Source organism: Equus przewalskii, chromosome 8 (assembly GCF_037783145.1).
Source record: "Equus przewalskii isolate Varuska chromosome 8, EquPr2, whole genome shotgun sequence".
Taxonomy (NCBI): domain Eukaryota; kingdom Metazoa; phylum Chordata; class Mammalia; order Perissodactyla; family Equidae; genus Equus; species Equus przewalskii.
In genome coordinates, this window is record NC_091838.1 from 12,525,780 (window position 1) to 12,540,023 (window position 14,244).

The following is a 14,244-nucleotide window of genomic DNA, read 5'->3' on the forward strand; positions in this document are numbered from 1 at the left end:
GTGAATAATGCTGCTATGAACATGAGCGTGGAAATATCTCTTGGAGGCCCTGCTTTTGGATATATACCCAGAAGTGGGATTGCTGGATTATATGATAATTCTATCTAGTGATGGATGATTGAAATAATGGCAAAAGGAGTGTGAAGCACTGGATGGAAGGGACGCAGGTCTCCCAAAGCACCTCCCAAAGGAGGCTGGCCCTGCCTGGATGAGTAAAGGTAGGTGGAAAAGAAGGATCAGGGGGCTGAGAGAGCCACAGGAGACTGGTAGCCTGGCTCAAATTATATAATTTCTCTGCAATTTCACTCAAAACTGCTTCTGCCCAGTATCAAAAGTTAAGAGGTGCACTCCTGCTGATAATTCCCTGAGAAGGTAGCACCTGAGCCAAGAAAGAGCCAACCCATCACCAAGGTGAAGGGGCGAGGGGAGGCTACTGTGGAGCAGTGGAGTGGAGGCAGGGAGAACCGTGTAGGCGAAGGTGTGGAGTGGGAGGAAGTACGGCACATTGTGGAACACAGAGAGCGAGAGGAGGGTGGTGGGGGAAGGGGCTGGAGAGGGAAAGGACGCGCAGAGCCCGGCAGGCCCTCCAGAAGATTCCAACTTTATCCCAGAAGGAATCAGACACCACAGGAAGGGCCTTGTTTGCTGTAGTTTCGTTTTGTTCCATTTGCATTGTGGTGATGTGACCGGACCTGTCTTCTGAAAGCATTATTGAAAGCACCTTGGTGGAGGATACTTCACCAGAGGCACCGGACAGGGTGCAGGAATGAGCCAGGGGCAGCACGGCAGTCCAGGGGAGCCACGCTGCTCACCTGCCCCAGAGGAGAGGCAGGGATGGAGCAAGTCGACCGATTCAAGAGATTTCATTACCTGTCTGCTGTTGGCTGAACTGTGTCCCCCAAAACTCATACGCTGAAACCCCAACTGCCTACTGAGACTCTGACTGGATTTGGAGATGGGGTCTTTAAAGAGGTGACTAAGGTAAAATGAGGTCATTAGGGGGAGCCCTAAACCAATATGACGGGTGTCCTTACAGGAAGAGATTAGGACACGCACACAAAGGGACGACCACGTGAAGACACAGGGAGAAGCTGGCGATCTAACAAGCCAGAGAGAGGCCTCAGAAGGCACCAAATCTGCCAACAGTCGGATCTCAGACTTTCCACCTCCAGAACCGTGAAAGAACAAATTCCTCTTGTCTAGGATGTCCAGGCTGAGGTATTTGCTATGGCAGCCCTAGCCACCATTATGCTGTGCAAAAAATATCTTAAGTGGAGAATAAAACCTTTGAAAAATAAACATATACTCAATTTATTCTAAAAATTAAAATAGACTGGATTTATTAATTGAAACTAGGTTGGTGTAAGAGGGTAAAATTCAAACAAAAGAGCGCTTCTTCAGTATTCCCAACGACGGCCTCTGCAATACAGCTGTATCGTCCCTAAAATGAGGAATAAGAAACACAAGCAATGTAAAATGTTAGATGCCTCCTTTTGTAAGACTTTTACAAGAATTTTCTCTTTCTAGGATGAAGCCTTTTAAATTTAACTGGTTACCATTTTCTCAGTTTTCTAATGAGATGAAATTTTGTATGCCTTTGAATGCAGCAAACATAAAACCCAATTATTTCCCAATTGTGAGAGGATATTGTTTAACAGTTTTTTGAAGCTGGCCTTTGAGATTTTCAAACCTTAGGTATTGTTTGTAACAAAATAGGCAAAAAATACGCATTGTTAAAGTTTATTTTAAAATAGTCACCAAAAGTGAAACATGCACAATTTCCTTGCTAGGTATCTAACGCAAATCTCTAAAATTATGTCATTATTATTCACGGGGGCAGTTCCTGAGTTATACACAGTGGCCATACAGTGCTTTCACCCAAAGATCATTCAACAGATTAATAATGAGCATTTGCGTCACTTTTGGCCATGTATGTTAGAGGAAAAAAAATGAAGTAAAAAAACTTTCTTTTGTGTAACTTTTGCATATTTCTATGTTCTACGGAAAAAAGAAACAGCAAAATGCCCCAAGGCAAATAAAAGTGGAAAAAGATCTTGAACATCTGAATCTTGAATCACTGATTTTAGAAGTTGTAAATGGCTTGTTTCAAATTTAACATATCTGTTACTGCAAAAGGTGAAGAAAGTCCAAAACAACTCTTGAACCCTACCTTAGGAAATCGCATTCCCCTGAAGGAGAATGATACTGTTGTATTCACAGTCTCTGCAAATAAAAGACAAAAGTTACTGGTCATTATTAGGTGATTTGTTTCTAGTACGGAGTGTACCTTTAACACTTTTACTACTGGCGGAGGCAGTCGCAAGCAAAATGCAGAGAAATAACAAACCTGCTACCCTGGCTGTGACTCTCCTGTGGCTTCCTCCGCCACCCCAAGCCTCTCTCACTACCAGCCTGTACCTCATCCCTTAGAAGATGCAAACTTTTAAGGCCCACTGGTCTCAGTAATGAATGAATGACGAACAAGCTAGTGCTAATATGCTTCATCCCGAGTTATGTATGTGCATTTGAATACTGCTACTCCTTTAGCAGGGTGTAATAAAAGAAGAATCTTCCTAAAGGTAAAAGAGATATTTGGGATGCAGCCAGGGTATCAAAGCGTCTTCCAATCCTACCACTGAGAAGCCTAAGTATTTAGTCCCTGTTGAAATGCACAGCCATGGGCCTGGCCCCACAGAAGCTGTGGAGCACAGAATCAGAAGCGCAAGGAAAACCACCCTCCACTGACCCAGTCAGAAACCAGAAAGGAGTGAACTTACGGGGTAAGGATAGAAAGAAAGAAATGTTTTGAACCTCTAACAAGAGCAACAGTGACCAAAAATCTTTTTTTTAAGTACTATAAATACTCAAATGCAAAATTGTGATGGTTATTGTTCTCAGGCTAAAGACACTCCTTTTTAGCAAATGAATAGATTATGTCTGCATGAATATGTCTATTGTCAAAAAAGCATTTATTTATTTGCTTCTGCGTGTCTCCTTATTAGAGGTGTTAACATAATGAGATGTTGGTTCTTGAGTTTAGTAAAGTGTCATGTCTTCATGATCTTATGATCTGTCATTCAAGGCCAATCCAATTCAAATTAAATAGTTCAACAAACATTAATTGAAAGCCTACTATGTACCAGGAACTAAGGAGGCAAAGGTTAGTCCAACACTGTGCCTTCCCCCAGTGTTAGTCTGTGGGGGATACAGACATGCAAAGAAACCATCCCAAATGCAACAGGCAACAAAAAGATGCAGTGAGGATAAAGGCAGTGTAGCATTTTGGGTAAGAGTGATGACTCTGGAGCCAGACTGTTTGGATTTGAATCCCATCTCTTCTACTTATTTGGTGTGTGACCTTGGGCAAGTCACTTAACTTCTCTGTGCCTCAGGAAAATGGCAACGGATAATAACACGTACCTCACAGGATTATTATGAGGGCTATATGAGTTAATACACGTAAGTGCTCAGAACAATGCCTGGAACATAGCAGTCATTAACCGTTATTCACATTAGAATGTTATTTATTATAACATTAAATGCTATTCCTTCTTTCTAGACCCCCTTCCCATGGCATCTGGTGAATAATAATGATGATGTTATTAATATTATCATTGATATTATTGTTGTTATTCACAAGATGCCATGGGAAGAGAATCTAGAGAGGAGAAAAAAGTGACAGTTGAAACGTCATAAAAGATGGGAAGAAGGGAAAAGGAGAGTATTCCAGGTTGAGGAAGAAGAGCAAAGGCAGGAAGGTGAAAATCAATATGACTTATGCAAGTGGCTCAGAATTATTCAAGTTAACGAGAAGCAGGAGTGCCTAGAACTAAGTCTGAAGAAGTAAGCGTGAATGCGCTCAGGTTCTGCATTTAAGAGAATGGAACAGATGGAAAAACATCCAAGGGCGTGAAACGGTGAGATTTGTTTAGAGAGATGAGTCACAGGACCATGTAGTGGATGGACTTAAGGGGGTCACGCAGAGTCAGGGAGACCAGTCGGAGGCCAGGAGGCAGAGATAGCTGTGAAGAGAAGAGGCGGTGTTTGCCTCCCATGACAGCCATCTCAGGACCCTCTCCCGTTATGGTCTGTCTTAGTAACCTGCTGCTTTCCTTGAGAGGACTTACCATAAACAGAATCTTATTTCATTTTTACCTTGATCTTATTTCATGACTTAGTTGTGATCTTGTTTCCTCTACTAATCTATAAGCTCCATGAGAGCAGGGGTTTTGCTTTGGTCACTTCTGAATTTCCGCCTCTTAGTACTTGGTCTCTGCACATCCGGATCCAGGACCAGCTACATGAGGCCCAGTGGAAAATGAAATGGGGGCCCCTTATTCAAAAATCAGGGGAGACATCCCATGAAATGTACTAAAATATAAAGCTTTTTCCTTTTCTTCCACAGTCTCTCTCTCTCTCTCTCTCTGGACTCGCCATGATTTTTTTTTTATTTCTTACTTAATATCATTTGAAATAAAACAAAATTTTAAATTTATTAGCATGAATTTTACCATTCATCTTCATACCGCATAGCATCAGTTTTAAACACAAATATCAGAGCATTTAGCTCCAAGGCAGAATCACTGAAATTACACAATTTGTATTTTGTGGCTCATCCCCAGAAGGTGCCTCAAGCCAGACTCAAGAAGTCTGGAAGAAGGAAGAGAAGATCTCTGCAGGCGTGAAACAAGCTGAGGGAATGTTCCCTTGGCACAGGGCACAAGGTGAGTGTAGAAGGCACCCAGGGCTACTGCATGACTTGGGCACCTGTGCAAAGCTTGGGCCTGACAGTTGCTTCACAGGGTCCCCCTCCCACATGCTGTCAGATGCCTCATGCCCCAGAAGAAGGTGAGGAAGTCAAATCAGGTGTCTTTCCTACCCGCAGGGCTGTTCTCCCATGAGTGACCCTCAAGGGTTTTGCAACCTCCATGCAATTCACAGGCTACCTGTTGCAGGGGGAGAATCCCACTCCCACCTAGTTGCCCACCTAATAGTGCCGAGGTGCTGCCAGCCCAGGTGGGGTGTCACTGTCATACCCTATGCCAGACACTGCAGGGCACGTGTGCCTGACTCTCACACTCCCTGTATCCAGGCTCCCACCAGGAACAGAGGGCGGCAGGTGTCACTGGATGGGACTGGGGAGGGGGATGCCAGGCAGGGCCCAGGGTGCCAGCAGGGGAGTGGGCTGTGGGAAGCCAAGAACACAACCAGGGGAGGTGAGTATATGAGCCATAGTACCATCATACTTCACTTAAAAACCCATATTCATATAAAATTTATATGGAACAACAAAAGACCGTGAATTGCCAAAACAATCCTGAAAAAGAAGAACAAAGCTGGAAGTATCACACTCCCTGAATTCAAAATATACTACAAAGCCATAGTAACCAAAACAGCATGGTACTGGCACAAAAACAGACACACAGATCAATGGAACAGAGTTGAAAGCCCAGAAATAAAACCACTCATCTATGGACAGCTAATCTTTGACAAAGGGGCCAAGAACATACAATGGAAAAAGGAAGTTTTCTTCAATAAATGGTGTTGGGAAGACTGGACAGCCACGTGCAATAAAATGAAAATAGACCATTATCTTACACTATACACAAAAATTAACTCAAAATGGATTAAAGACTTGAATGTAACACCTGAAACCATAAAATTCTTGGAGGAAAATATAAGTAGTACACTCTTTGACATCCGTCTTAGCAGCATCTTTTCAAATCCATGTCTACTCAAGCAAGGGAAACAAAAGAAAAAATAAACAAATGGGACTACATCCAACTAAAAAGCTTCTGCAGCAAAGGAAACCATCAAAGAAACCAAAAGACAACCGACCAATTGGGAAAAAAATATTTGTAAATCATATATCCAACCAGGGGTTAATTTCCAAAATTCATAAAGAGCTCATACAACTCGACAACAAAAAAATGAACAGCCTGGTCAAAAAATGGGCAGAGGATACGAACAGACATTTTTCCTACACAGATGGCCAACAGGCACATGAAAAGATGTTCAACGTCACTAATTGTTAGAGAAATGAAAATCAAAACTCCAATAAGGTATCCCCTCACACCTGTCAGGATGACTATAATTAACAAGACTAAAAAAATAACAAGTGTTGGAGAGGATGTGGAGAAAAGGGAAGCCTCATACACTGCTGGTGGGAATGTAAACTGGTGCAGCCACTGTGGAAAACAGTATGGAGATTCCTCAAAAAATTAAAAATAGAAATCCTATGTGGTCCAACAATTCCACTACTGGGTATTTATCCAAAGAACATGAAATCAATAATTCAAAAAGATTTGTGCGCCCCTATGTTCATCATGGCATCATTCACCACAGCCAAGACATGGAAGCAACCCAAGTGCCTATTAACAGATGAATGGATAAAAAAGATGTGGTATATATATACAATGGAATACAACTCAGCCATAAAAAAGAAAAAATCATGGATGAACCTTGAAGGTATTATGCTAAGCAAAATAAGTGAGACAGAGAAAGAAAAATACCATATAATCTCACTCACATGTGGAAGATAAACAAGCAAACACATAGATAAAGAGAACAGATTAGTGATTACCAGAGGGGAAAGGGGTGGCGGAAGGGCAAAAGGGCTAAAGGGGCACATATGGATGGTAACAGATAAAAACTAGATTTTTGGTGGTGAACACTATGCAGTCTGCACAGAAACTGAAATATAATAATGTACACCTGAAATTTACACAATGTTATAAGCCAATATGAACTTGTGGGAGATCAGAATTGGCCACAACAAAACGTGTCTCTTTGGCTTGATGAGTCCCCTGAAAGAAACCTTGAGCTCCTTCCAAATGCCTAAAAGAATTTAAAATAGAAGGGCCTGTTCCAGGAAGGAGCCAATACCATAAGATAACTGTAATGTAATGTAAAATGTGTCCCTCAGCTCACATTGTCTGTAGTCGGCCCATTTGTATTTCCATCTCCATGTAAATTGCCTTCCTCTCCCTTAAAGTCCCAAACCACTACCCCCAAGGATCTCTTTCGTCTTTAGCTAAAAGCGGTATTTACGGTAGCAACCTCAGCCATTCTGGCGAGTTGCTCAGTTTTCCTGGATTTCTCCCATGTATACATGTTATGAGGTTTGTTTGGTTTTCTCCTGTTATTCTGTCTCCTGTCAATTTAATTCTCAGGCCAGCCAGAAGGACCTAGAAAGGGTAGAGGAATTGTCTTCCTCCCCTACAAACTCAATAAAATAAAATAAAATAAACACATATTCAAAGACATAATTATTAAGAATCTCAAGGTTATGATCACAGAATATTTAACTCCAAAAGTGAATCTGAGTACATATGAAGCCAACCCTGTCAATTTGTAGAAGGCTGGGGGGGGGGGGGGGGCGGGGCGGGAGGGAGATGGATGGGACTTGAGGATTTGAGAAAGAAATCAAGAATAACTTCTAAATTTCTATTTGGGCAGACTGCCCAAACACTTACCAGGTCAGGTGGGAAGAAGGAGCTCTAACCTCTTCTGTAGGGTAGCCCTCTTTTTAATTGTTTTGTCTCTCTTGGAAAGCTCATATTTTGGTCATATCTCCCATTCTATTCTTATGGGAAGTTATCCTGAAGCCTCTGCCCACACTGAAGAAGCCAAGAGAGATCCAAGGTAGGGCCAGAGAAAAGACAGAACCCTTGCTTAGACTGTACTCCACTCTTCTCAAAAGGTATCCAAGCAGCTCACTTGTGGTCCAGTCCATTCCTCCTGGCAACTAGGCAGGATGCAGGACCCAAGCCTCAGATGGTGTTATGGGTTGAAGTGTGTTGAGGTCATTAAAGTGGGCTCTAATCCAATATGACTGTGTCCTCATAAGAAAAAAGGGAAATTTGGACACAGAGACAGACATGCATACAGGGAAGACTGTGAAGGGACACAGGAAGAAAATGGCCATCAACAAGGCAAGAATCGCCTGGAACCACCAGAAGTTAGGAGAGACAACTGGAACAGATACTTCCTTAGTGCCTTCAGGGGGAGTACAGCCCGGCCAACGCCTTGATCTTGGACTTCTAGCTCCCAGAACTGTTAGACAATAAATTTCTATTGTTCTAAGCCACTCAGTTTGTGGTACTTTGTTATAGCAACCCTAGCAAAATTCTGGAAACAGGAATAATGGGCTTATTAAGTTTAAGATGCCTTTGAAATATCCATTTATTTATCCATAAATACATTTTTGACAGAAACAAAGATTGTGTGCATATCTGTGTGTATGTGTGTGTAAGAAGTGGTAAGATTGTGGGTAATTTTTATTTTATTTTTGCTTGGCCATATTTTCTAAATATCAAATCCTAAAAATATATGACTTCTGTAACAAATACAAAAAGGAAAGTTATTTTAAAAGTAAAGACTTATGGTACTTTCTAATTCGATTCCCAAATTGTCAAGGGTCTCTTGGTAGCATCAATGCTGCTTAAATCAGAATGTCCTGAGCTCTGGGCCCATATACCCAGCTGCCAGATGGCCATGTTTATTTGAATGTTCCAAAATTACCTTGAGCTCAACATGCCCAAACCTTAACTATTATCTTTCTCTTTAAAAATCTGCCCCTTCTTGAAAACTGGAAAGCCACATGTAAAAGGATGAAAATTGACCATTCTTTTTCACCATTCACAAAAATAAACTCAAAATGGATCCAAGACCTAAAGGTAAGGCAGTACACTCTTTGACATCAGTATTAAAAGGATCTTTTCAGACACCATGTCTTCTCAGACAAGGGAAATAGAAAGAATAAACAAATGGGATTTCATCAGACTAAAGAGCTTCTTCAAGACAAGGGAAAACAGGATTGAAACAAAAAAACAACCCACTAATTGGGAAAAAATATTTGCAAGTCATATATCCAACAAAGGGTTAATCTCCATAATGTATAAAGAACTCACACAACTCAACAACAAAAAATCAAAACAACCCGATCAAAAAATGGGCAGGAGACATGAACAGACATTTCTCCAAAGAAGATATACAGATGGTCAATAGGCACATGAAAAGATGTTCATCATCACTGATCATCAGAGAAACGCAAATCAAAACTACACTAAGATATCACCTTATACCCATTAGAATGGCAAAAATAACCAAAACAAAAAGTAAGAAATGTTGGAGAGGTTGTGGAGAAAAAGGAACCCTCATGCACTGCTGGTGGGAGTGCAAACTGGTGCAGCCACTATGGAAAACAGTATAGAGATTCCTAAAAAAATTAAAAATATAAATACCATATGACCCAGCCATCCCACGACTGGGTATCCATCCAAAGAGCCTGAAGTCAGCAATTCCAAAAGTCCCATGCACCCCTAAGTTCATCGCAGCATTATTTACAATAGCCAAGATGTGGAAGCAACCTAAGTGCCCATCAACTGATGATTGGATAAAGAAGATGTGGTATATATATATACAATGGAATACTGCTTAGCCATAAAAAAGGATAAAATCATCCCATTCACAACGACATGGATGGACCTTGAGGGTATTATGTTAAGTGAAATAAGCCAGATGGAGAAAGATAATCTCTGTACAATCCACTCATATGTGGAAGTTAAACATGTAGACAAAGAGAACAGATTAGTGGCTACCTGGGGAAAGGGGGTGGGGTGGGGGTGGGCACAAAGGGTGAAGTGGTGCATCTACAACACAACTGACAAACAGTAATGTACAACTGAAATTTCACAAGGTTGTAAACTATCATAATCTCAATAAAAATTTTTTTTTAAAAATCTGCCTCTTCTTTTGCATACATCATTTCAGAAAATGGCACTTGCATTCATTCAGGCATGGGCCTTGAGTGACTCTTGATTTTCCCTAATCTTTGCCTACCACATAAAATCAGGGGGCAGGTGCAGCCAGTCCTGTCTCCCAATAACCTCTCTTTCCTCTCCCCTCTACTGCCAGGGCCGCCATCTTTGTTCAACCCTCATGGTCTCTCACACAGCCTCCCAGCTGCTCTTCCTTCCACCCAAGTTTCCTGCCTCAGCCAACTTCCGCCTCCTTCCATATGGACACTAGTTATCTGCAAAAATGGGAATCTCAGTGGATCATCCCTACTCACTGACAACAGGATGCAAGCCAATATTTTGCACCTGAATTTCATGCTCACTCATGTCCCCTTTTCTAGGCTCATCTCCAGTAATTCCCGACAAGCACATTCTGCTCCAGCTACAAAAAAACCACTCTCCAAAGAAACCATATTCTTTCATGGCTCCAGGTGTTTGCATATGCTGTTTCCCCTCCAGGGAATGTCCTTCCTCCCCACTCTGATGTTCTCAGATTCAAGACTCTAATAAAATATTCTCTGAAGCCTTAGCTGAGTTCTCCTGTCACAGTAAATAACTGATAACTATATCGCTAAATCTAAGAGCATATAATTCTATGAGCATTTATGACATTTTGTTGTAATTTTTGTTCCCATGACTGTCTTTTCTGGAACAGAGTGACCTTCTGGGGAGGGAGAACCTATCATCCAACTTTGGATCACCAGAGTCTAAATCACGCCTTGCTCCAATTATGCTCAATAGATGTCTGAGGAAGGAAGGGAGGGAGGGAAGAAGCCGGCAGCCTGGGTGGAGTCGGACACATCTTAGAGATCAAGAAAGTGACACTCCAAAAATTCAGGTAAAATGTCAACATAATCTCCAGAGATTATGTGAAGTAATTGTAAAACAGTTGTTTTAAAAAACAGTGATCTGCCAAGAGGATTTTTTTAAAGAGAAAGCATGGTACAGAGGAAGAGCAAGCCTTAGGAGTCAGAGGCCACTCCGTTACCAGTTCTCCACATGAGCAAGGGCACGTCACTGACCACTACAGACATCCGCTTCCTCACTCGTAAAAATGACAGGACTGTAAAATCAGGAAGAAAAGGCTTCCTGTTATCCACGTGACTATTTATTATTCAATAGCCACAATCTTAAATTCTCACTCTGAGCACTGTACCAAGCTTTATTACACACATTCTCTAAATTAACCCTTAAAACCACGTAAAATAGGTTTTACTGTCCTCATTTTACAGATGAGGAAAACAAGGCTGTAGAGATTAAATAACAAACCCAGGGTTACATTGCTGCTAGATGGAAAAGCTGAGACACAGGCTCTTTGCGACTCTGAGCCCAGACTCATAAACAAAGCCACCTCCGTGAGTGGTATGTGGCTCGGGGGTTGCAGACAAGCTAGAGACCTGGAAAGATGGTTAGTTGGGAGACACACGTTTGCATAGCAAGCACGTTGATTTACTCAGAAATTATTTTCTTAATGACTGATAGAATGTATAATCAAATTGATGTACTTGTCAAAGCAAGTATAAGCTTTTCTATTACGAATTTTTATACTACTCTCATTCCATTAATTCTCTACACTTACTTTCCATTTCTTGCCCCATCTATATCTAATTTATGCTACATTGCTAAATTCAATGTGTGCATGTAAACTATCTGAAATCTTTTTTAAACAAGAGAGGGCACAGGTTAAGGGTAAATAATTGCATGGGAAAACATTCAACCGTAATAGTAATAAAAAAATGTTAACATAACAATTAGGTACAAGTTTTTACCTAATAAAGTTTGGTTTTTAAACTTCTTTATTTTAAATAATAATGCTCAGTGTTAACAAGACAGAGATTGAACCACTACACACACACACATTGCAGTGGTACAATGTATAAATTGGTAGTCCTTTAGAAAAGCAATTTGGCCTTATGTAAACAAAACAACAAATATATTCAAACCATTTAAGCTCAGAAATCTCCCTGAGAGTTATCTGTAACTCCTTCTTCCAACATGTGACTATTCAAATCTAAAATATGAGGAAAATTATATACAGAAATATATTTATTATAATATTATTTATAATAGTAAAAATATCAGAAGGAAACTAAATGCGCAATAAAGAGAATGGAGACGTGAACTAGGGCATACCCACTAACGGAGACGTTTCACTGTGTAATGTTTACACTCTGATTTTTGAACCCCATGGCATATCTAGTCAAAGAATTAAATCAATTAATTTTTAAAAAGAAAATAATTGTATAGTGTACTTAAAACTACACAAACAATATGCATAGATTTAAAAATGAGAAGGAAATACTCCAAAACGTTTTTAGAAATATGATTCTGTGACTCTATCACAGTTTATAGTTTCCAATTTTTGGTAATGTGATAGTATGATATTTATAATCTTTTAAACTATTTAAAACACTAGTTTAAAAATTATTAAGGAAAAATTCACGGGTATGTAATAAGCGACCCTTAAAGTTATAAATCTGAAATGTTACGATTCTGTGAATAATTCCATGATGGAAAAAAGGGAGGGTGGAGACATTGAAGAAACAAATGTAGCTGCATAGAAAAGTCTAGTGAGTTTCTGTGAAAAATAATAAATGTAATGTTTCGTAAAAGATATCCATAACCAAGCATAAATGTACAATATGAAAGTGAACAAGGTAAAAATTTTAATATCTCTTCAAACACACTCAAATAAGTGTCACCTTAATAACAATTCAGTGACATAATTGTAAAACGTTTAAGCTGCTCAAAGTAAAAACTTTGGATGGAAATAAAGAATTATTATCAGAAAAAGAACTCACAGTTTCAGTGCATTTAATTTTCACAACATTCTCATATTCTATTCTATTCTGAGAGTAATGTAAATTGAATGCTTACCTCCCTTCAGAGCTCTGCAAAAAGAATAGTCATCATCAGATCCTCGGCAAATAACCTCTTTACGCATTGGAAACTCCAGAGAGTTCATAGTTAGATAGAGGTTGAAATATAATTTTTTTATATCTCTTCCTTAAAAAGAAAAACAAAATCTCATTAGCCCTCAAATGGGAGATTCTTTTATAAATAATAATTAACATTTATTGTATACTTAAAATATGCCACTTGCTTTTCCTATGTTATTTCATCTAATCATTACAACTACTTATAATGTGGGTATTATTATTCTTGTTTTGCAGATGAGAAAACTCAAGTTCTGAGAGGGCAACCAGGCGATTGTAATCAAATAGAATGTTCCACAGTAAGAATAATGTGTGGTATGTCTAAAAATAGAGGAACCTATTTTTTTAAGAAAACTATCAAATGAAGATATAAAATTTCCAGTTCTACTTACAGTTCTACTAGGAAGTTCCAAAGAAAGGAAAAGGAAAGGAAAGGAAGTGAGGATAATCAATTCATGACTACTTTTTTAGGACTCTTGATGAAAGATTTCTTGGAGAATAAAACTGAACCTTTTGATTAAAAATTATATGTATGAGCTATTTATTATTTCCTCATCATCTCCCTATTACCAATTAACATGAAAAACTCCAGTAAACAATGCATTTTGTTCAACTCTTCTAAGTTATTAAGTTGGCCCAACTGGAAAAGATATAAAATCTTTTTTATAATGAAAACAATTATTGTAACTACTACTTCATTGAAAATATTTTTCTAATCAGGTCACCATGACTCATTGAAGCCATAATCAAAAAATTTTTCCATCTTTAGCTAGGATTTAGCTATGCTTCACAGAACTGCCAGTTCCTTGCTCAAAACTCCTTCCTTTGGCGTTGGTTCTACCGCTGTCTTCTGGTTGTCCTATAACCCCTCTGACACCTTCTCCTCAGTCTAGTTCATGGACTCCTCTTTCTTAGGGTTCTATCCTCAGTTCTGCTCAATTTTCACTGTGCACACTCTCTCTGGTTTAAGTACCACATGGAGTGATAATTCTCAAATCATCGTCTTTAGTCTCAACTTTTCTCCTGAGCACCTGTCCTATATACGCATTCAATAGCTCTACTCAGATGTTGCTCATGACCTTAGCCAACAGATCCAAAATTGACTTTCTCATCTTCATCACTAAATCAGCTCTAGAATTCCCAACCCCAGTTAATCTTACTAGCTTCCTTTTTATCCCCATTACCACTGTCTTAATGCAGGCTCTCATTACTGTGAGCCTAAAGTACTACCAAACTTCCAAATTTATCTCCATTTCTCTACTTTTAGGGTAAAGTGTGGAGAAGAAGAACACCATAGGGTCTGTTTCAAACAGTGGTCCCATGGCCCACTCCATGGACTTGGGTCTGATCCTCTCAAAAAGCAGGGATGTATATAGAAGTTGAAGAGCTGTGTTCACAATGAATTCCTTGAGACACTGGCACACAGCTGTACTGCTGTGGTGTCCAGTGACAATGCAGGACAAGGGACCTTCCTTCACTTCTGCATGGAACATAGCATGATTCTAGCT

General features: G+C 39.8%; 1 protein-coding gene across 3 annotated transcripts in view; it reads right to left on the minus strand.

Moving 5' to 3' along the window:
• The window catches only part of LY96 (lymphocyte antigen 96), a 32,387-nt gene that overhangs the window by 3,527 nt on the left and 14,616 nt on the right, over positions 1-14,244 (minus strand). For 2 of the 3 annotated variants that reach the window (XR_011543342.1, XR_011543341.1), the window contains exon 3: positions 12,678-12,806. Coding sequence is in view for 1 of the 3 variants with exons in the window: in XM_070631461.1 (XP_070487562.1) it covers positions 1,343-1,441; positions 2,171-2,223; positions 12,678-12,806 (281 nt within the window). In the remaining 2 variants the exon portion in view is untranslated. Of the gene's footprint in view, positions 1-1,310; positions 1,442-2,170; positions 2,224-12,677; positions 12,807-14,244 lie in introns of those variants that run through there. The other variant, XM_070631461.1, reaches the window with a different exon arrangement.